Source organism: Orycteropus afer, unplaced genomic scaffold, assembly GCF_000298275.1.
Source record: "Orycteropus afer afer isolate SDZICR_OR568_19922 unplaced genomic scaffold, OryAfe1.0 scaffold00177, whole genome shotgun sequence".
NCBI classification, from domain to species: Eukaryota; Metazoa; Chordata; class Mammalia; order Tubulidentata; family Orycteropodidae; genus Orycteropus; species Orycteropus afer.
Window position 1 is genome coordinate 3,460,816 of NW_006921764.1, and position 25,039 is coordinate 3,485,854.

Here is a 25,039-nt window from a genome sequence, read left to right on the forward strand (position 1 = left end):
ACAGACTGAGACAGACTAGGAAGAAGGAAGAGGCCGTCCACTTCTGAAAGAATTGGCCAGGGAAAACCTTATGAATAGCAAAGAAACTCCACCAAAGCTTAGACAAAATATTAGGTCAGAAAATATCAAACAAAGTAGAATTTAGTGACCCCCCACTCATCTGTCAGTTTGTCCTACTGTAGTGTCTTGCATGTTGCTGTGAGGCTGAAGGTTATGCCACTGGTATTTCAAATAAGCAGGGTCAACCATTGTGGGAAGGTTTCAGCAGAGCTTCCAGACTAAGACAGACTCAGAAGAAGGAAGGGGCCATCCACTTCTCAAACAATTGGCCAGTAAAAACCTTGAGAAGAGCAGTGACACACTGTCTGATATATTACTGGAAAACTTTATGAATAACCCTGAAACATTGTCCAGTACAGTGTCAGAAGATGAGCCCTCAGGTTGGAACACATTCAAAATATGACTGGGAAGGAGCTGCCTCCTCAGACTAGAGCCAACCTTAATGATGTGGATGGAATAAACTTTTCAGGACCTCCATTTGCTGATGTGGCAAAATTCAAAATAAGAAGAAACAGCAGCAAACATCCATTAATACTTGGAACATGGAATGTATTCAGTATGAATCTAGGAAAATTGGAAGCTGTCAAAAATGAAATGAAACACATAAACATCTATATTCTAGGCATTCTGAGCTAAAATGACTGGTTTTGGCCATTTTGAATCTGACAACCATCTACTATGCTGGGAATGAAAAATTAAAGAGGAATGGTGTGGCATTCATTGTCACAAAGAATGTTTCAAGATCTGTCCCAAAGTAAAATGCTGTCAGTGATAGAATAATATCCACACACCTGCAAGGAAGACCAGTTAATACTACTATTATTCAAATTTACGCACCAACTACCAAAGCCAAAGATGAAGAAACTGAAGATTATTACCAATTTCTGCAGTCTGAAATTGACCAAACATGGAATCAAGATGTGCTGATTATTACTGGTGGATGGAATGCATAAGTTGGAAACAAAGAAGAAGCATAGGTAGTTGTAAAATATGGTTTTGTTGCTAGAAACAATGCTGGAGGTCCCATGACAGAACGTCGAAATACTAAGGACTTATTCATGGAAAATACTTTTTTTCAACAACATAAATAGCAGCTATACATGTGGACTTTGCCAGATGGAGTACACAGGCATCAAGATCGACTACATCTGTGGCAAGAGGTGATGGAGAAGCTGAATATCATCAGCCAAAACAAGGCCAGGAGCTGACTGTGGAACAGACCATCAACTGCTCATATGCAAGTTCAAGTTGAAGCTGAAGACAATTAAATCCAGTCCACGAGAGCCAAAATATGACCTTAATTATACCCCTCATAAATTTAGAGAACACCTAAAGAACAAATTTGATTGCACTGAACACCGGTGACCAAAGAAACAGAGGAATTGTGGGATGACATCAAGAACATTATCCATAAAGAAAGTAATAGGTCATGAAAAAACAAGAAAGGAAGAAAAGACCAAAGTGGATGTTAGAAGAGCCTCTGAAACCTGCCCTTGAATGGAGAGTAGCTAAAGCAAATGGAAGAAATCACAAGATAAAAGAGCTGAACAGATTTCAAAGAGCAGCTCGAGAAAACAAAATCAATTATTATAATGAAATGTGCAAAGATCTGGAGTTAGAAAACCAAAAGAAAAGAACACACTCAGCATTTTTCAAGCTGAAAGAACTGAAGAAAAATTCAAGCCTCAAGTTGCAATATTGGAAAATTCTATGGGCAAATATTGACTGATGCAGGAAACATCAAAAGAAGATAGAATACACAGAGTCATTACCAAAAAGAGTAGTCGATGTTCATCTATTTCAGGAGGTGGCATATAATCAAGAACCAATGGTACTGAAGGAAGAAGTGCAAGGTGCACTGAAGGAATTGGTGAAGTACAAGGCTCCAGGAATTGACGGAATACCCATTGAGATGTTTCAACAAAAAGATGTTGTGCTTGAGGCACTCACTTGTCTATGCCAAGAAATTTGGAAGAGAGCTACCTGGCCAACTGACTGGAAGAGATCCATATTTGTAATCATTCTAAAAAAAGATGATCCCACAGGATGTGGAAATTATTGAGCAAATCATTAATATCACACAAGTAAAATCTTGCTGAAGATAATTAAAAAATGGTTGCAGCAGTATATTGACAGGGAACTCCCAGAAATGCAAGCTGGATTCAGAAGAGGATGTGAAACAAGGCTGATGTCAGATGGATCATGGCTGAAAGCAAAGAATACCAGAAAGATGTTTATTTGTGTTTTATTGACTATGCAAAAGCATTTGATTGTGTGGATCATAAGAAATTATGGATAACATTGAAAAGAATGGGAATTCCAGAACACTTAATTGTGCTCATAAGGAACCTGTTCACAGACCAGGAGGCTGTCGTTCCAATAGGACAAGGGGATACTGCATGGTTTAAAATGAGGAAAGGAGTGCATCAGGGTTGTATCCTTTCACCATACTTATTCAATCTGTACGCTGAAAAAATAATCCAAGAAGCTGGACGGTATGAAGAAGAGTGTGGCATTAGGACTGGAGGAAGACTCATTAACAACTTGAGATACCCAGACGACAGAACTTTGCTTGCTGAAAGTGAGGATGACTTGAAGCATTTACTAATGAAGATTAAAGAGTACAGTCTGCAGTACGATTACACTCCAACGTAAAGAAAATAAATGAAAATCCTCACAACTGGACCAATAAGCAGTATCATGATACACGGAAAAAAGACTGAAGCTGTCGAAGATTTCATATGACTTGGTTCCACAATTAACACCAATGGAAGCAACAGTCAGGAACTCAGACAACATGTTGCTCTGGGCAATTCTGCTGCAAAAGACCTCTTTAACGTGGTGAAGAGCAAAGATGTCTCTTTTAAGACCAAGTTGCACCTAACCCAAGCCATGGTATTTTCAGTTGCCTCATATTCATGTGAAAGCTGGACAATGAGTAAGGAAGACTGAAGAAGAGTTGATGCTTTTGAGCTGTGGTGGTGGCGACAAATACTGAAAGGACCATGGACTGCCAGAAAAACAAACAAATCCGTCCTGAAAGAAGTGAAGCCAGAATGCTCCTTGGAAGCAAGAATGGCCAAACTTTGTCTTAACTAGTTTGATCATATTATCAGAAGGGACCATTCCCTGGAGAAGGATATCATGCTTGGTAAAGTGGAGGGTCAATGAAAAAGGGGAAGGCCCTCAACGAGATGGATTGACACAGTGGCTGCAATGATGGGCTCAGATATAGCAAGGATTGTGAGGCTGGTGCAGGACCAGGCAGTATTTTGTTCTGTTGTACACTGCGTTGCTATGAATTGGAGCCAACTGGATGACACCTAACAACAACAAGAACAAAAGAATTTTGTGAAGTGGTATGTGAAACTACCTATCTGTCAGTTTGTCCTACTGTGGTGGCTTGTGTTGTTGTGATGCTGGAAGCTACGTCACCAGTGTTTCAAATACCAACAGGGTAACAAATTATGGAAATACTTACTGATGAAGATCCAAGACTACAGCCTTCAATATGGATTACACCTCAACATAAAGAAAACAAAAGTCTTTACAACTAGACCAATAACTAATATCATGATGAACAGAAAATGCTGAAGCTGTCAAGGATTTCATTTCACTTGGATTCACAATCAATGTCCATGGAAACAGCAGTCAAGTGACATATTGCGTTGGGAAAATCTTGTGCAAAAGACCTCATTTAAGTGTTTAAAAGCAAAGATGTTAAATTTGAGAAAGAAGGCATGCCTGCCCTGACCAAAGCCGTGGTATTTTCAATTGCCTCATATGCATGTGAATAATGGACAATAAATAAGGAAGGCCAAAGGAGAGCTGAAGTATCTGAACAACAGTGTTCCAACCAACCAACTTACTACTGTGGAGTTGGTTCAACTCATAGTGACCCATCCATGGGTTTCAGAGGCGGTATCTCTATGGAAGTAGATTGCCCAATCTTCTTTCCAAGGAGTGGCTGGTGGGTTTGAATCGCCAGTCTTCTGGTTAACAGTCAAATGCCTTAGGCGCTACACCATCACAGCTCCTGGAACAATGGTATTGGCAAACAATATTGTCTATACCATGGACTACCAGAAAAATGAACAAATATGTCTTGGAATAAGTACAGCCAGAATGCTCCTTAGAAGTGAGGATGGTGAGACTTCTTTGGACAAGTTATTAGAAGGGTTCAATCCCTGGGGGAAGACATCATTTTCAGTAAAGGGTCAGAAAAAAAGAGGAAGACTCTCAATGAGATGGATTGACACAGTGGCTACAACAATGAACTCAAACGTAGCAACAATTGTGAAAATGACACAGGATGAGGCAACATTTCATTCTTTACACATAAGGTCACTATGAATCAGGACTGACTTAACAGCACTTAACAACATGTGAGAAAATAAGACTGCAAAAATATACCCATAAAATTATTATTAGTATGTTAAAATTGGGAGCTCTGGTAGCATAGTGGCTAAGGCATTTGACTGCTAACCAGAAGGCTGGAGGTTCAAACCCACCAGCCACTCCTTGGAAGGAAGGTTGGGCATTCCTACTTCCGTAGTGATACTGCCTCGGAAACCCAAGGAGGGGTCGCTATGAGTCGGGGCCGACTCGATGGCAAACAACAACAACAACAATGTTAAAATTGAATGTGTACACACAGAGAAGGGCTAGCAAGTCACTAGAATATGCATACAGACCAGGACAGAGACAGATACAAACATCATTTGATCATGGGATAGGTTATGAATTTTTTTGTGTAGCTATTTAAAAATTGTATTTACAATAACATGTTGTTGTTGTTGTTGTTATGTGCCATCAAGTTGGATCCGACTCATAGCGACCCCTCCTTGGGTTTCCAAGGTGGTATCACTACGGAAGTAGATCGCTCAACCTTCCTTCTGAGGAGTGGCTGGTGGGTTTGAACTGCCAGCCTTCTGGTTAGTTAAATGAGTCCCTTTTCTTAAACTACCAAAAGATACCAATTTTAACTTGAAACTGATAAAAAGACTTAATTAGGTATTCATTGACAATATTTACTTGGTAAGCCTTTATCTAATTATCAGCATTGATGGCTATAAAATGTTATGTGTTTTATATATAGAAACTATTTATATATAGTTTATATATAGAAATATGTTTATGTAGTTTCTTGGTTATCTTCGTACTGCTATAACAGACAGACCACAGTGGATGGCTTTAACAAACAGGGATTTATACTCCTACAGTTTAGGAGGCTAGAAGTTTGAGTTCAAAGTTCTGGCTCTAGGGGCTGGGTAAAGGCCCTTCAACCTTGGGCTTCATCTCTGCTTCCTGTTCCAGGAACCTAGAGCTGGAGGCTTTTTCTGACTCACACAGCTGCTGGCTGCTGAGCCTGGCTGCTAAGGCTGAGGAAGCCAAAATCAACAGGTACATGGGAAGCCACTAGTTCAAGTCCAGGAACAATGCCAAGACTGGAAAGTGACATGGCAGGCCACTGAGATGAAGACTTGGCCAAATGCAGGATCCAGATGTACCCAAAACTAGAGACCATTCTCAAAGTCTCTCCTTATATACTGGAAGCAGGCCATTCCCAAAAACAACTAACTACTTAGCTTCTCACAGCAGATTCCACCATGGAGGTGATTAGAATCTCATCATTGGGAATAACTACATCCAGCTGCCCAGACACTTAAAACCAGGCCCAGCCAAGTTGACAGACAACCTTAACTATCACACACGTGTGTGTGTTTATATATAAATTTTATTTTTCATTATATTTTTATTAACTTGTATATACCATGGACTACCAGAAGAATGAGCAAATACACTTATTTTTTTTAATTTAATGGCTTAGATAATTTAAAAAACAGCAATGTATGCTCACTGTAAAAATTTCAGAAAATTTAGGAGAAAAGAGAGCAGAAAATAAAAATCACAATATTACTCAGAAATATGTGAATATGGGATTATATTTTACTTTGGTATTTATGTTTTCACTTAATAATATATTATAGTTATATTTCAGTGATAATAAATATAGATACAATGTCATTTTTAATTAGATGTTAGCATTTCATCATAGGGAATTACTGTAATTAATTATACAAATGTTCTATTAATGGCTATTTTGGCTTGATTCCATTTTTAAAGTGATTATAAACAATTCTGACATGCAACTCTTTACACATACATTTTTTGCTCTTACCCATCTGCTTCCTTAGAATACATTCCTGTACATGGTATTGCTCGGTACCATATTTTAAAAATTTATAAAACACTTCTTTTCCTAACCCCCTTGAAGTTTACATTCCAGTATCAAATCAGGACAGTGCATCAGAGATAACAACCAAATATAAGAGAATAAATAGTTAGCAGGGAAAAGAGAAGTGAAGAGAAGGAGATGTCAGTTATCAGAACATTATGTCAGGAAATTAGCTAACTACTTTCCCACATAATAATTCACTAGATCCTTCCAATAATGCTGAGAGGGGGTGGTGTTGTTGTTGCTTTGTGCCACTGAGTCGGACCCGACTCAGTGACCCCTCCTTGGGTTTCCGAGGCGGTATCACTATGGAAGTAGATTGCCCAACCTTCCTTCTGAGGAGTGGTGAATGGCTCTTTTTCATAGGAGAAGATGTGGTTAGGACTGATGAAGCGATTTACCCAAGTTCATGCTGCTAGTAATTGGTAAAATGGGTAGTCAAACCTATGTCTATGTAGATGACATGTTTTTCTCTCATAAAATGATTTTTTAACAATCTGAGTTTCCCAGTGATAGATTATACTGTCTCTGGAAATAGTGAGCTTATCATCAAGGGAAGTATGAAGCAAATGTTAAGTCATTATTGGCTGATCATGTTTTATAGATATTATGGAAATGATCTTGGTCCTAGTAGGAAATTATACTTGATCATATTCCTAGATCTCTTTTAGAATGTAATTTTGTTTAATTTAAAGCTACGCATAATTTTTAACTATGGACACACCATAGACAAATATTAGGCCACAGAATAATATCTGAGTTTTTCACACTAAGGAAAACCTGATTTCACATATGAACATCACTTCCAATTTCAACATTAGAGAACCCCAGTCATATTTTATTGATCAAAATCTGTATTATGCAGGTTATGTTAGTATTTAAAGACTATCTGGAATGTATGAAGCTAAGTGAAGATGCATCAATTGTGTTAATAATAAAACTGGGTGATTAAACAATATCACTAGATAAAGAGCTCTGGGAGCATAGTGCCTAAGGCACTTGACTGCTAACCAGAAGGCTGGCGGTTCAAACCCACCAGCCACTCCTCGGAAGGCAGATGGGGCAAATCTACTTCCGTAGTGATACTGCCTCAGAAACCCAAGGAGGGGTCGCTATGAGTCGGGTCCAACTTGACGGCACATAACAACAACTAGATAAAGATTAGGTACCTCACACTGGCCTAATATTTACTGTAATTCACATTTGTACATGTTGTTGTTGTTGTTATTTGCCGTTGAGTCGGTACATAGCTTTTCTATTATTAATAGATTCCTTAGATTTAACTCATCTGAAAAAGTACCTAAGACACTTAGTGAGGAGTTATATAAAATAGTGAAAAATAAACCCTATCTTGATTTAGACAAAATAGTATGCTTGTGTGCTAATGTAATGTATTCTACTACCCACCTTCTCCAGTTGGTTTTATTAAAATAGTGTTTTAAAGAGAAATAAAAATCAAAAATAAAATATGCCTGTTGCAGAGCATTTCATAGTCTCTAATTTGAGATTTAACAGTTCATGGAAAAAAGGAATATTAGTGGAGGCAAGGAGAATCTTTTCTTTAAAAAATTGAAACCTAGGGTCATCATTCGAGCTTGTTTGTACATTTCACTTTATGGATGTTAGAGATGTTCAGGGCTGTGACTCTTTTTCACATATGACCATTTGACCTGTACTTTACGGGACCTTTGGGGTTTTAACCAAAGCCTTCCATACTGATAGTTAGGCTTTGCCAAGAGGAAGTAGTTGGTTCTCAGCTTGAACACCATCAAATGGCTCCTTGTAGGGCATGAAAGCCATGATTTGAGGTGAGAAAAATCAAACGTGGTGGCCATCGGGATACTTTGTTGTGTTTTTCTATGTAGGCAACATGTTTCCTTTAAAGGAGTATGAAATTCAGGAGCAAAAAACATGAGTTTAAAGTTGACTTTGTCAAGTTTACTCAACTTTTCTGAGCCTTCCTTCATCTATAAAATGGTGCTCCAAATAGGTGAGCACTCAACTGCTAGCCAAAACGTTGGTGGTTCGAACCCATCCAGAGGTGCCTCAGAAGACAGGCCTGCTGCTTCTGAAAGACCACAGTCTTGAAATCTCTATGGAGAAGTTCTGCTGTGCACACATGGGGTCGCCATGAGTCAGAATCCACTCTACAGCAAATAACAACAATGATACTTGCCTGGGTTGTTTTGAGAATTGAGCTGAAATGCACCCAGCAGTAAACATCTGACTCACAGGGGGAATAGAATCCATTTCAACTTCTTTCCTCCTTTTCCTTTCTCTAATAGCCAACTGTGGGAAACTGAATAGATTTTGTTTAAAAGGTATTCTCCTACCATTTGGGGCATGATGTTCCTACTAGCAACCTCAAAAGGAGGACAGCTATCAACTGCCCTTTAGAGGTCCTGATGCAAATCTAGAACTATATGAGCAAACATCAGAGGTTTTACAGCAGTGGGGAGAAGCTTCTGGGGCTGTGTAAATCTCCTCCCTCCTCTACCCAGGAAGAGCTATTGAGAAGGGATAAGTCACCCCTCCCCATTTCTGTAGCCCCAGGAAGAAGGTGGAGCTTGGAGTAGGAAAAGAACACTTACTTACTGTGCCCTAGGGAGTTCCTAAGTTCTTGGGCTCTCCAGGAGGAGTCTCTACAGTTATGAGGAACTCCATCTGAACTGTAACCCAGTCCTCAGACTCTTAGAGGAAGGGGTGCAAAATCTTCAAAAGTGGGGTTGCAGGATTAATGTAAGCTACTCTTTTGCATTCAGCAAATCTGCTGTAAAAGACTTTTTTTTTTTTTTTTCAAGTTTTAAAAGGCAAAGATGTTACTTTGATGACTAAAGTATGCTTGGCCTAACCCACTTTTAAAAACTGGACAATGAAAAAGAAAAACAGAATTGATGCATTCAAATTGTGGTGTTGGCAAAGAATATTTAATATGATGTGGACTACCAGAAGCACAAACAAGTTAGTCTTAGAAGAAATGCAATCAGAATGCTCCTTAGAAGGAAAGATGGTGAGAATTTGGGCATGTCATTGTTGTTGTTAGGTGCCATCAAGTCAGCTCTGACTTGTAGCAACCCCACTTATAATAGAATGAAACACTGCCCGGTCCTGTGTCTGACAATCCTTGCTATACCTGAGCCCATCATTGCAGCTATTGTGTCAATCCATCTCATTGAGGGCCTTCCCCTTCTTCTTTTTTCCACTTTACCAAGCATGATATCCTTCTCCAGGGTATGGTCCCTTCTGACAATATGACCAAAGTAAGTGAGATGAAGTCTGGCCATTCTCACTTCCAAGGAGCATTCCAGCTGCACTTTTTCCAGGACAGATTTGTTAGTCCTTTTAGCAGACCATGGAACTCTTAGCATTCTTCTCCAACACCACAACTCAAAAGCATCAACTTTTCATTGGTCTTCCTTATTCATTGTCCAGCTTTCACATGCATACGAGGCAACTGAAAATACCATGGCTTAGGTCAGGCACACCTTAGTCTTCAGAGATATCTTTGCTCTTCAGCACTTCAAACAGGTCCTTTGCAGCAGATTTGCCAAGTGCAGTAAGTCATCTGATGACTGCTGCTTCCATGGATGTTGGCTGTGGAACCAAGTAATATTAAATCTCTGACAGCTTTAATCTTTTCTCCATTTATCAGAATGCTGCTATTTGGCCCAGTTGTGAGGATTTTCGTTTTCTTTATGTTGAGATGTAATCCATACTGCAGACTGTATTCTTCAGTCTTCATCAGTAAATGCTTCAAGTCATCCTCACTTTCAGTAAGCAAAGTTGTGTCATCTGCATATTGCAAGATATGAGTCTTCCTCCAATCCTGCAATCCTGATGTCACACTCTACTTCATACAGTCCAGCTTCTCAGATTATTTGCTCAGCATACAGATTGAATAAATATGGTGAAAGGATAAACCCTGATGTATTCCCTTCTTCATTTTAAATCATGCAGTATCCCCTTGTTCTGTTTGAATGACAGCCCTCTGGTCCATGTACACGTTCCTCATGAGCTGAATTAAGGAATTCTGGAATTCCCATTTTTTCTCTATGTTATCCATAATTTGTTATGATCCACACAATCAAATGCTTTTGCATAGTCAATAAAATACAAGTAAACATCTTTCTGGTATTCTTTGCTTTCAGCCAAGATCCATCTGACATCAACAATGATATTCCTGATTCCACACCCCTTCTGAGTCCAGCTTGCATTTCTGGAAGTTCTCTATCAATATACTGCTGCGATCATTTTTAAAATTATCTTTAGCAATATTTTACTTGTATGTGATACTAATGATATTGCTTGATACTTTCCACATTCTGTGGGATCATCTTCCTTTGGAATAGGTACAAATATGGATCTCTTCCAGTCAGTTGGGCAGTGAGCTGTCTTCCACATTTTTTGGCATAGACGAGTGAGCACCTCCAGTGCAGTATGCATTTGTTGAAACATCTCAATGGGTATTCCGTCAATTCCTGGAGCCTTGTTCTTTGACAATTCCTTCAGTGCCATTGGTTCTTGGTCATATGTCACCTTCTGAAATGGATGAACATCAACCAATTCTTTCTGGTACAGTGACTCTGTGTATTCCTTCCATCTTTTTTATGCTTCCTGCATCATTCAATATTTTGCCCATACCCCAAAACCCACTGCTGTCAAGTTGGATTTGACTCTTAGAGACCCCTCCTTGGGTTTCTGAGGCAGTATCCCTGTGGAAGTAGAATGCCCAACTTTCCTTCCAAGGAGTGGCTGGTGGGTTTGAACCCCCAGCCTTCTAGTTAGCAGTGAAATGTCTTAGGCACTATGCCACCAGAGCTCCTATTTTGTCCATACAATCTGTCAATATTGCAACTCAAGATTTAAATTTTTTTCTTCAGTTCTTTCAGCTTGAGAAATGCCAAGCTTGTTCTTTCCTTTTGGTTTTCCAACTCCAGGTCTTTGCATCTTTCATTATAATAATTGACTTTGTCTTCTCGAACTGCTCTTTGAAATCTTTTGTTCAGCTCTTTTATCTTGTCATGTCTTCCATTTGCTTTAGCTATTCTCTGTTCAAGGGCAAGTTTCAGAGTCTCTTCTGACATCCATTGTGATCTTTTCTTCCTTTTCTGTCTTTTTAATGTTGTTTTGCTTTCTTCATGAATGATATTCTTGATGTCATCCCACAATTCCTCTGGTTTTGGGTCATTGGTGTTCAGTGCATCAAATCTACTCTTTAGATGGGTCTCTAAATTCAGGACAGATATAATCAATGTCATATTTTGGCTCTTGTGGACTTGTTTTAACTGTCTTCAGCTTCAACTTGAACTTGCATATGAGCAGTCGATGTTATGTCCCACAGTCAGCTCCTGGTCTTGTTTTGGATGAAGATATTGAGCTTCTCCATCACCTCTTGCCACAGATGTAGTTGATCTGATTCCTGTGTACTCTGTCCAGTGAGGTTCATGTGTATAGCCACTGTTTATGTTGTTGAAAAAAAGGTATTTGCAATGAATAAGTCGTTGGTCTTGCAGAATTCTGTCATACGATCTCCAGCATCATTTCTATCACAAAGACCATATTTTCCAACTACTGGTGCTTCTTCTTTGTTTCCAGCTTTTGAATTCCAGTCACCAGTGATAATCAACATATCTTGATTGCATGTCTGGTCAATTTCAGACTGCAGAATTTGGTAAAAATCTTTAATTTCTTCATCTTTGGCTTTGGTGTTTTGTGCATAAATTTGAATAATAGTATTAATTGGTCTTCCTTGTAGTTGTATGGATAGTATCCTATCACTGACAGCATTTTACTTTGGGACAGATCTTGAAACATTCTTTGTGACAATGAATGTCCCACCATTCCTCTTTTCATTCCCAGCACAGTAGATCATATGGTTGTCTGATTCAAAATGTCCAAAACCAGTCCATTTTAAGTCACTAATACCTAGGATATTGATCTTTATGTGCTCCCTTTCATTTTTGACAACTTGCAATTTTTCTAGATTCATACTTTGTACAACCCATATTCTGATTATTAATGCATGTTTGCAGCATTTCTGTTTCTTCTCATTTTGAGTCATGCCAAATCAGCAAATTGAGGTCCTAGAAGCTTTATTCCATTCACATCATTAGGGTCAGCTCTACTCTGAGGAGGCAGCTCTTCTCCAGTCATTTTTTGAGTGTCTTCCATCCTGAGGGGCTCATTTTCCAGCACTATATTGGACGATGTTTCAGGGATAGTCATAAAGTTTTCCAGGAATATATCAGACAGTATTTCACTGCTATTCATAAGGTCTTCACTAGCCAATTCTTTGAGAAGTGGATAGCTCCTTCCTTCTTCCAAGTCTGTCTTAGTCTGGAAGCTCCACTGAAACCTGTCCACCATGGGTAACTCTGCTGGTATTTGAAATACTGGTAATATAGCCTCCAGCCTCACAGCAATACACAAGCCACCACAGTAAAACAAACTGACAGACAACTGGTGGAGACATGCCATTGGGAAAGACCAATCACTAGAAAAGGACATCTTGTTTTGTAAAACCCTCAGTGAGATGGATTGATGCTATAGCCACAACAATGGATTCACACATGGCAATGTCATGAAGATGGTGCAGGACTGGACAACTTTTTGTTTTGCTCATTGAACTTTTCACATAAAGTTGACATGAGTTGGAGCCAACTCAACAGCAACCAGCAACAACAATTGCTTTCAGAGCTACATATTTTGCCTTTACAAATCTAATAGTTTTCATTTATAATGAAAATTTAGATGGAATTCCTACATAGGCAAAAATAAGTTCAAAAGACAAGACAAGAGAATATCTCTGAATACAATTTAACCTTACAGATAAGAAAAAACACAGCCCCAAAATACATTAAGCTGAATATAATTCTTCACACTCATGTACTTGAGATCAACCTAATATAATGCATATACTTGAAGTCAGTTTAGTGTAGCAGAGATTATTAAAGGCAGTTTAGAAACAGGAGGTGTTTATAAGATTATCTGCCACTCTTGTATTGTAAAGTTATGGCACTTGGTTATTCATTGCATATTTGCTGTTGTGTAATGATAAGCAAGCCCTGCAGATCCATTTATTTTCATTCACTTCACCACAGACTGCCAGAAGAATGAACAAATCTGTTCTGGAAGTGCAGCTGGAATGCTCCTTGGAAGTGAGAATGCCCTTCATCTCACCTACTTTGGTCATGTCGTCAGAAGGGACCATTCCCTGGAGAAGGATATCATGCTTGGTAAAGTGGAGGGTCAGTGAAAAAGGGGACAACCCTCAATGAGATGGACTGACACAGTGGCTGCAACAATGGGCTCAGGTATAGCAACGATTGTGAGGCTGGCCCAAGACTGGGCAGTGTTTTGTTTTGTTGTACATAGTGTCACTATGAGTTGGAGCCAACTTGGCGGCACCTAACAACAACAGCAACACTTCACTGAAGATGCTCAATCTCATCAAGAAGATCATCAATCTGATACTTAGAAAGTGGGACAATTTGAAGTAGGTCCAATGAACATGGTACATTTCAGGAACCTAAAAGTGCTTCCTTACAACATAATGACAATGGTTAAGAAAACTTCAAGAAAGATTCCACATGAAAGCAACTTATGAGTATTTATTACTTAACTATAATTTTCATTGATCAAAAAGATAAAAAAGACTTCTCAAGTACCTTCCTTAACTTCCTGTGTGGTATATATTCTGATAAGAAAGACAAGGCACACATACTTGGGTAAGAAGGCAAGGGAACTTGTATTATTGATCACCTGCTATGTTCTAGTCTATGGCAGCACAGGGTGTATTTTAATCTTGTAATGATCTTAATTTATAGGTGAGGAAGTTGATGTTAGAGAGGTCATGAAGTCAGTGAATTGTAAAACTGAGATTTGAAGCCAGGTCTAACTTCAAAACCCATACTCTGAAAGAATTCCACATATGTATATGTGACAATACATGATGAAGTAGAATAAACTACCACATCACATACCCAGTATCACCAAAGAATAAGGTGTTCTACATAATACGAGGTATTTAGCATAATTGAATCCTACCTCAGCCCTGACTTTTGTTTGGCATTTAAATTTTATTTCAAATGGGAAATTAAAAGTTAAGTTTATAAAAATTATATGTCATATATTATGTTATGAGTGAGAACTTAAGGGGCTGACCTAAAATAAATTCAGTAAAATTTATTTTACTATTTACTTTTTATTTCTATTTTACTTTAGACTGTAAGTTTCAAATTACTATGTAATTGCTGAGGAAAATTTTGAAAAAGAAAACTAGTTTCTAATGGGTAAGACTAGTTAGATGATTCACAGAAAATCTTTAAACTTTGAGGTGGTTCATATTTTTAGGAGGGAATCCATGACAGAATTCAAAATCACTGTCTGGTCCAATAAATATTTTGCTTATGGAACACCTGACATTGCAAATGTGTAGGTGGGGCAAAGGACAAACAAAAGTGCTGAAACAAATGGGCAAGAACATGGAACATTTAATGCTGCTCCTCGGTCCTTCATGTATCTCCATTACTTATGATCTTATTTTCCTAATCATTGGAGCTGACTTGACAGTACCTAAAGCATCTGACTGCTGGCCAGATGGCTGGTGGTTCAAACCCACAGCCACTCCTCAGAAGGAAGATGGGGCAATCTACTTCCATAGAGATACTGCCTCGGAAACCCAAGGGGGTCACTTTGAGTCGGGTCCAACTCGACGGCACATAACAACAATAACAACAACAACAACTATCATTGAAGATATTAAGAATAAACATCATAAATTCTTATAAAACTACACAGCTCTATTAAGGCCAGGCAGAGCTCTTGACTTCATGGTCTTCTGAAGCGAAGTTCTAAAGACCAACAACACACACTACCTAATGTATTATCTCTTCTTATTCATCTAAATTTATCTCCCACTAATTTTATTTTGTATTTCTTCCCCATTGTCAGACAAAAAAGGATACCAGATGTTCTAGTTATCTAGTGTTGCTCTGACAAGAATATACCACAAATGGGATGGCCTTAACAAACAGGAGTTTATTCTCTTACAGTTTGGGAGGCTAGAAATTTGAGTTCTGAGTGCCAGGCTCAAGGGGCTGTGTGAAAACCCCTCAACCTTGGGCTTTAGTTCTGCCTCTGGCTCCCGGCCCACTGAAGCTAGAGGCATCTCTTCACTTGGGCAACTACTGGCTGCTGTGGCTAACAAGCCTAAGGTTGACAAATAAAATGGCACAGTCCCAATGTTACCAAACCACACGGCAGGCCATTAATGTAAGTCCCAAGGTCAGCAGAGCATGGCAGGCTGCTAAACAACATGGCTACATGCAGGGTCCAAGCGTGCCATAAGCTAGAGACTATCCCCAAGGCTTCTTCTCATATACAGGAAGCAGACCATATCCCAAAGGCAGCTACTCAACTGCTTGTGGTAGATCCTACCATGGAGTTGATTACCGGTCTCATCATGGGGAATAACTGCCACCAACTGCCCAGCCACTCAACCAGGCCCAGCCAAGTTGACACACAAATTGAACCACCATACCAGACTTTATGAAAATTATTTAGACCATTTAAATCAATACATACTAGATTTTCATCTGTCAGGTTACCCTGATTTTACGCTCTCTTTTAGTAACTATTCTGCGGGGTTTGTTATGACCTGTATTCCTATTGACACACCACAACAATTTCAGGAAATACAGCATATTTAACACGAAGACTATGAAAATCACTTGCAAATACATTCTAAGATTTTTTAGGAAAAGGCTTTTGTGTATTTATCTTGAAATACAGTATCAAACACAAAATCTCCTTTATTGTAGAACAAGGGAGGAGTTAATATTTAATACATATCTGTATGTGTCACACACCACATATATCCACTGCACATGTATGTACAATGATTCTACATCATTATCCCCATTTATGTATTTGGGGAAATGAAATCTCTAAAAGGTGAAGAAAGTTGCCCAAGATCAAGCAGGTAGTAAACAGCAGAGCTGATATTTGCATTCATGTGTCTTTTTATTTTACCGTGTGATTTCCTGACTAGACTCAGTGTCGAAACTGTGTATGGAATGCAATCTTCATGGGATTGCTTACGACTTCTCTAGATATAACTAGTCTGGAGAGGGAAGAGACTGCAGCTCAGCAAAGCTATAATTCACAACTGGCCTAATGGCAAATTGCAATGTTACATGCCACTGTCAATCACTTAGTGCATAATTGGTATGCAATTAAGAGGGTTAAGTTAGGGAACATACAGAAATAAACTTTGCTAATAGTAATGATGGTGCTTCTGGGACTGGGACTCCACTTTTGTTTTCATTGCCATTGTAGGAAAATAGTAAATAAAGACAGCAGGTGTGATACCAGTAAAAGAGGTGGAAAGAGGAGAATTAAGGGAAGATAATCTCTAAATTTGTTTATCATGCAAATGCCCTTCAAAGGCAGCTTCCTCTGAGTGGTGTTTTAAACATTTATCTTGATTTTCACAAGTAAAGGTAAAATTGCCCTTATAATTATGTTTCTGATATTTTTGTGATTTCACGGCACTGTTTTAAGTATTTTAGAACATTACAGTCATACTCAGTGTCAACTAAGTCTAACTCTTGATTGAATACACAAATCACTGGTCTAGCAGGGAAGTATTCCTAAGTCTCTGAGCGTTCCAGTATCGGGGAACTTACTATCTCATTGGGTAGCCATTCTGTTTTTAAATAGTAAATTGTTCAAGAAATAAAGTCTTACCTTAATGTCAATCAAAAATTTGCATCCCTACAACTTCCCTGAAATTATTCTGTAAGCATGTCTGAAAGAACTATATAGCAATATACATTCCTAGCTGGTTCTTGGACCCTATAAAAGTCTGTAATGTTTACTAGCATTTCTATGTAAGAGACTGGCTACACACTATCACAGAGTTGATTACCTGTGTCACTAAACATATGTACATCTTGAGATTTCTTTCAAAACTTTTCACTTTTCAAAATTCAAAACAAACATATATATCAGACAAAAAAAAAAATGACCTTTGAAAACATGATCACTTAATTAACATGGGACAAGCTAAGTTAGAACAGTACAGATTCTTCCTTGTCTTAGCCTTGGAAAAATAAGCTCAGTGCTCTTCAATGGTTTCATATTCTCTTCAGTGATCACAACAACAGATTACAGTGCTACTTAGCTCAGTGTACCATAACGGCCATTTTCCAACTTTCTAAGCTTAAGAATGTTTGCTTAAAAAGCAGATTTGTCATGCTCTACCCTCAGAGATTCACGGGGCCCAGGAAATTGCATTTCCCACAGGTACTGAAAATGATTTTGATGCAGATGGTCTGCTGACCACATTTTAAGAAAAACTCCCTAAGGTCTGCAGATGTCATGATGCAAGTTCATTCATTCAACTCAATAGAAAATTGAAAATATGAGGTAAGATTTGAGACCCATTCATAACTTTGCAAATATGCCTCCTAAGAATGTCAAAACCAATCACCACAGTTTTTTGTTTTGTTTTGATTTCCTATGAAATCACCGTATGTTTTGATTACCTAGTGCCACTCTGACAGGAATATACCACAAATGGGATGGCATGAAGAAACAGGAGTCTATTCTCTTATAATTTGGAAGCTTGAAGTCCAGGTTCAAAGTACCAGGCTCTAGGGGCTGGGTGAAAGCCCCTAAACCTCGGGGTCCAGCTCTGACTCCTCCTCCTGGTCCACTGGAGCTAGAGGCTTTCCTTTACTCAGACAGCTGCTGGCTGCTGAGACTGACAAGCCCAAGGTTGGCAATTAAAAAGGCACAGTCCTAATGTTACCAAACCACATGGCAGGCCATTAATTCAAGTTCATTGAAAGGCCCAGAGTCGGCAGAGCACGGCAGACTACTGAACAACGACATTCAGGGCTCAAGCGTGCCATAAACTAGAGACCATTCCCAAGGCTTCTCCTTATATACAGGAAGCAGACCACATCCCTAAGACAGCTACTCAGCTGCTCACAGTAGATTCCACTATGGAGTTAATTACCAATCTCATCTTGGAGAATAACAATATTCAGCTGCCCAGCCACTCAACCAGGCCCAGCCAAGTTGATACACAAACTTAACCACCACACCATGCTTTACAATTGCTTCTGTTTTCACTGAAGTGTTCATTATGCTGTGAATCCAGTTCTAGGACCTCCAGATACACAAAGTATCAACTTCAAGTAATAAAAATGCTTGTAGTATCCACTACAAATCTCCAACAGAAGAAACAAGTAGACTTGTATCTGATACAGAAAGTATGTCCTTAAGAATAGGACGGGAAAGAATATGGTGGGGCAAGGTGGAAAAGAAAGTGAAAGCTGAGAAGAAAGAGTGCCCCAATGTTCCCAGCTCAGTTGACCAACTCACTCTTCTCTTCCCAGACAGGTAACCTGGCTGTCTTGTTGTGCTCTAGTTTTACCTGCATTACTGCTGAGTGGAAGCTGGACTTGCTAGGTGAGCTGCAACACTGCGGGGACTTTGAGTGGATGGGCAGCAGTCTGTAATTGCTCATTGTTAAATAGTATCTTAGTCCACTAGCTCTGTCTCTGGACAGAATGCTGTCCTCTAGGGTTTTGTTATTTCCCTGGCTTCTGCAGTCACTGCTGCAATAGGGAGATGTGTGATCCCAAGTCATGAAGTTACAGAGTTACTTAAATTTTGGTATTTTGTTCATCATGGAGTTTTTTGGGCTTACTTTTGAGTTTTTAAATAGTCCATTAAAATATTATTTATTTTGACAGCTGAGTTTTTTGAACCCCCTTTAATCTATTAAAGACAATATATTAAGTATTGATTGAAAACCTACAATTTGTGAGGCACTCTTCGAGGTATTATAGGATCTATGAAGATGAGCAACACACAGTTCTTGCCATAGTGGAACTTACACTCAGAATAAGTTGTTAATTTTCACTGGGAAGAACGGGAAATTTCACTGAATGAGAAATAGGGTATTAAGTCATCATTTTCTACAATATTTTGAGGTGCTTCATACTGAATTCTCTATAAAGTTGAAACTCAATTAATGTTAAATGGCACAGTAAATTAGGACATGGAAAAAAGTCCTCAACTTGTTAAATCAATTTGCTTATAATTGGCATTGTTTACAGGCTATGGTTATTTGATCTGAGAGTGGAAGCAAATAATTTGTAGTGACTGTTATGATGAAACACAAAATCACCTAAACACTCCTATCAATTTCTAGCTAGTTCTTAAGCACATTTATTCATTATTTTGTAGAGGAGAGATTTCCTTACTTTTGGTCTCACCATTCATCTCTTCAAGTTCACTGCTGATTCCGACATCTATGGAACTCATTATTTTATCAATCTGCAAGAAACAAAAAACATATAAATAAATTGTATATTTTTCTTTGAGCCACAGGGTTCAGTTTAAGCTTGGAGCTTATCTAAGGGCCACAGTCTCAGGGGTTCCACAAGTTTCTATCAGACCAGGAAGCCTGGTGTTTTTTCTTTTTTTTTGCTTGTTTTTAATGATTTTTAGTTTTGTTCCACATTTTTTTATCCCACTCTATCTAGGACCTCCTATTGTGATCCCTTTCAAGAGATCAGAGGTGTTAGTCAGATTCCTTCTAGTGCTTCTGGTCTCAGGGTCATGAAGGCTGAGTTCATGTGGTATAGCAGTCCTTTGGATTAATTGTTTCTTTGTTCTTTGATTTCTTCACTCTTCTTTGCTCCAGACAGGGAGAGGCCAATAGTCACACCTCAGATGACTGCTCTTAAGCTTTTAAGACTCCACTTGCTACTCACCAAAGTAGGATGTAGAACACTGTCTTTGTGGACCATGTTATGCCAACTGACCTTAGTGTCCCCTGAGACTATGGTCCTGAGTCCCCAGGTCCAGTAGGTCATTCCCTCAAAGACTTTTGTTATGGCCAAAAAGTTTTCATAATTCTGCCCCCTGCATGTTCTACTAGTACTCATGAGGAACTGTACATAGACCAGGAGGCTGTCTTTTGAACAGAACAAGGGGATATTGCACAGTTTCAAATAAGAAAGTGGGTACATCAGGGTTGTATCCTTTCACCATACTTATTCAATCTGTATGCTGAGCAAATAATTTGGGAAGCCGGACTATATGAAGAAGACTCATTAACAACCTGCGATACGCAGACCACACAATGTTGCTTGCTGAAAGTGAAGATGACTTGAAGTACTTACTGTTGAAGATTAAAGACTAGTGTCTGCAGTATTGATTACATGTCAACATAAAGAAAACAAAAAGCCTCAAAACTGGACCAATAAGCAGCGTCAAATAAATGGAGAAAGACTGAAGTTGTCAAAGATTTCATATTACTTGGTTCCACAATCAACAACAATGGAAACAACAGTCAAGAAATCAGATGGTCTATTGCAAATGCAAAAGCATTTGATTGTGTGGATCATAACAGATTGTGGATAACATTGAGAAGAATGGGAAGTCCAGGACACTTAATTGTACTCATGAGGAACCTGTACATAGACCAAGAGGCTGTCATTCAAACAGAACAAGAGGACACTGCATGGTTTAGAGTCAAGAAGGGAGTGCATCAGGGTTGTATCCTTTCACCATACTTATTCAACTTGTATGCTAAGCAAATAATCTGAGAAACTGGACTATATGAAGAAGAATGTGGCATCAAGATTGGAGGAAGAATCATTAACAACCTGTGCTATGCTGATGACACAGCTTTGCTTGCTGAAAGTGAGGATGACTTCAAGCACTTACTGATGAAGATTCAAGAATACAGTCTGCAGTATGGATTATATCTCAATATAAAGAAAACAAAAGTCTTCACAACTAGACCTAGAAGCAGCATCACGATAGATAGAGAAAAGATTGAGGTTGTCAAATACTTCACATTGCTTGGTTCTACAAATGAAGCCGATGGAAGCAGCAGTCAGGATATCAGACACTGGGCAAGTCATCTGCAAAAGACCTCTTTCAAGTGCTGAAGAGTAAAGATGTCTCCTTGAAGACCAGGGTGCACCTGACACAAGCCATGATATTTTCAATCGCCTCATATGCACGTAGAGCTGGACAATGAATAAGGAAGACTGAAGAAGAATTGATCCTTTTGAGTTATAGTGCTGGTGAAGACTGCTGAAAGTACCATGGACTGCTAAAAGAACTAATAAATCTGTCCTGGAGGAAGTGCAGCCAGAACGCTCCTTGGAAGTGAGAATGGCCAGACTTCATCTCACCTACTTTGGTCATGTTATCAGAAGGGACCATTCCTTGGAGAAGGATGTCATGCCTGGTAAGGTGGAGGATCAATGAAGGAGGGGAAGGCCCTCAACGAGATGGATTGACACAGTGGCAGAGGCGATGGGCTCAAGTATAGCAGGGATTGCGGAGCTGGCGCAGGACTGGGCGGTGTTTTGTTCTGCTGTGCTTAGGTTCACTATGAGTCGAAAACAACTCAATAGCCCCTAACAACAACGACAACAGCACTGCACTGGGAAAATTTGCTGCAAAAGACCTCTTTCAAGTACTAAAGAGTAAAGATATCTCTTTGAAGACTAAGGTGTGCTTAACCCAAGCCATGGTATTTTCATTTGCCTCATATGCATGTGAAACTTGGACAATGAATGAAGGCCAAAGAAGTGTTGATACTTTTGAATTGTGGTGTTGGTAAAGAATACTGCAAGTACCATGGACTTCCAGAAGAATGAACAAATCTGTCCTGGAAGAACTGCAGCTGGAATGCTCCTTGGAAGTGAGAATGGCTAGACTTTGCTTCACCTACTTTGGTCATGTTGTCAGATGGGACCATTCCCTGGAAAAGGATGTCATGCTTGGCAAAGTAGAGGGTCAGTGAAAAAGGGGAGGGCCCTCATTGAAGAGATGGATTGGCACAGTTGCTATACTGATAGGCTCAGGTGTGGCACGGATTGTAAGGTTGGCAAAGGATCAGGAAGTGTTTTGTTCTGTCATACATAGGGTCACTCTGAGTCGGAGGTGACTTGATGGCACCTAACAACATGTTCTACTATATTCATGGATATATTTGCAGCACATATAAATACATATATAGATATAACCACTGTCAAACATATATATATTTGTGGCTATAGTCCCATTCACCTTTCCACCCACGTTCAGCCTCAGTGTGTATGTATCCACATGTAGATTATTATGATCGTTATTACAGGATTGTCTATGTCATAGTATTTACCTTTGTTGCCTTTAAGTCTTGTGCTCCTCCCAGTGTCTTCCTCTGCCTTGTCATTTTGTGCTGACCTCCCCCTTAGTGTATATTGCCTTTCCCTTCATCCAAGCTAATATGTGTCTGCCCTCTAGTTAGTGTTTACCCTTCTTTGCCCTCCCACCCCTGGTAACCTTCAAAGAATGATCCTTTCTATTTATAAATTTTTTTCTTCACTTTTTACAGTAGTGGACTTACAGAACATTTGTCTTTTTCTGATTGACTAATTTTCCTCAGCATAATATCCCCTAGGTTCATCCATATATAAATATAAATGAATTATTATATCCACTCTTAACATTTCATTTAAAAATGATTTTCAAATGCTGATGTTTTAAAATAAGCTCTGTTCCCAACCAAGATAGGTCAGTAATTTAGGAACTGTATTCATCTCAGAAGGCAGTGGGGATGAAGAGCAAGTTCACGTGATGATATCCATTCTCCCGGCATCATTCCTCTCTACATCCTGCCCTACCGCTAGAGGGGCAGGTTTCAGTCCGTGGGCATGGCCATTGGAACCAAGTTCTAACCAAATGGCTTGACCACTTCAAGGTGATTAGTGGTACCAATCACAATAATCTAGGCATGGACACACTTAATTTTAAGAGATTTATTAAATGTTAAATAATCCTGCCTCCTTATAAAACAGGATTTCAGATAGTATTTGGAGAGTTCATAAGTACAAGAAATGGAAGCTCAAATAAACTACCAATCTGACAGTATGAAATCTTTAGAAAGATATGACTGCCTTATTACAGTCATTTAAAGTTTCATCCCCCTCTTCACCATCCCAGCAACTAAGAAAGATGGTAGGTTTCAGACAGGACAAGGAGCCTCACTCAGATGTCTGAATTTGTTCATCCTAAAATAGATGTAGAGAGATTAAGAGGTTTTCTGAAACAGCTCAGTTCAGAATGTCAGTATCAGAATCGTTTCCATTTCTAGTTCTCAGAATACTATCGTGACCTATTATGCCTTAAAATCTAATCCAAGTGACACAATCTTTTGAGACACAAAATGTTAACACATTAGAATGAAATGTTCAGGGAGAGAGTGGTCCATTCTTTGGAGAAATTCAAGAAAACACAAGAAACTTTATTATTTTATGGTGTAGTGCTCATTAGAGATGAAGGATGAGAGTCTGTAACTTAACACGCACATTACTTGAGAAGACAGTGGAATTAAGCAGAGCTTAAATTGGTGATTCTGGATCCTGGTACATTTTTTACTTAAAGTTCTCTTCTAGTTGTAAAAGTATTAAACGATACATGTTTATTGGCTGGTACTTGGAGACAAGCCAGGACTACTTTTTTTTTACCATTAAGGTTATGATTATAAGGAGCTCTTCTGGAAATATATGATTCTTTAAAGAAGGAAGACAAGCTAATAAAGAGTTTAGCAAGTAGCAAAGAGACACAGAGCAGCAAAACACGAAGATTTTTCTCAATTTGTCAGCTGCAGTGCTTGGTAGAACATAATGGGAACATTCTCCTGCACCTCATAGCTAGTTATTACTTCTGCTTCATATCAATTTCTATGGAAACAATAGCTTTCACTACATGTGTGGAACTGTGTTTGCTCTATCATGCTTGCTGTGAAATTATCATGCGTTACCCCTAGAACCTTCCCCTTCCACTTGGAGCTGTATGTACTCGTTAATTTCTGCCTCCAAAAGACTTAAAAAGGGAAAATCCTTCCCTCAAACCTCCCTTGATTCCAATGCCTTATAGAAACAATGAGAAGAACATATCGTACCTCTTCCCATTCAGAAGTGAAGGATGGCGTTCTTTCAGAATTCCCTTTAGCACTCTGTTCAGCAGGTGAAGATTCACTCCACTTAACTCTTGCTGCTTTCCCATTTGAAGGATAAGCGATGAGATCAGAATCAGATTTAGAGACAGTTTTTGACAAGTGCATATCGATCAGGGCTTTGGGCAATGACCTTATCCTCCCCAGAGTACAGGCCCTCTCTACAAATCCCCCTGTGTTCACAACCCACTGGCCCCCGTTCCGGGATCCATTCCTGGTTGTTCTTGTGCCAACAATGGTATGGTTTTCTAGTTGGTTGCTTTTTTTGTGGAAAATTGTTCTACTGACCACTTTGGGTTTAACTTTCTTCACCACAGGTTCTGAGTTGTTTTCTATGGGAGACTGCCTGAAAGGCAAAGGGCTACTTGGTAAGCTGATTTCATCTTGTCTGTCTTCGTATTGGTCTCTTTTCCCATAGAGATGAAATGGGTTTTCAGGGGACTCGCAGGCTGGAGAAGATCCATGGAGGAGGCCCGCAAATTGCCCAGGATCATATTCCTTCGGGGGATCACTGTCTCCCTGTTGAGGCAGGTCATCTGCAAAAGGGGAGGAAAGATGTCAGTATGCTTGTTTATAAAGGCCCCCCACAGCCCTCATACAAAAGCAGTGCTCTCCCAAACTTGAGCAATATCCAGACATGCGATGTATTTCATTCTGTGAAACACACTTGACTTTATAGTGCTAAATATAAAGCAAATTTG

General features: G+C 39.1%; 1 protein-coding gene across 1 annotated transcript in view; it reads right to left on the reverse strand.

The window, feature by feature from the left end:
* Nucleotides 1–25,039, reverse strand: part of ANKS1B (ankyrin repeat and sterile alpha motif domain containing 1B) — a 1,816,017-nt gene that overhangs the window by 726,748 nt on the left and 1,064,230 nt on the right. Inside the window, exons 13-14 of the mRNA XM_042781827.1 lie at nucleotides 24,285–24,874; nucleotides 19,579–19,651 (exon numbers count right to left, since the gene is read on the reverse strand). Coding sequence (XP_042637761.1) covers nucleotides 19,579–19,651; nucleotides 24,285–24,874 — 663 coding nt within the window. The remainder of the gene's footprint in view (nucleotides 1–19,578; nucleotides 19,652–24,284; nucleotides 24,875–25,039) is intronic.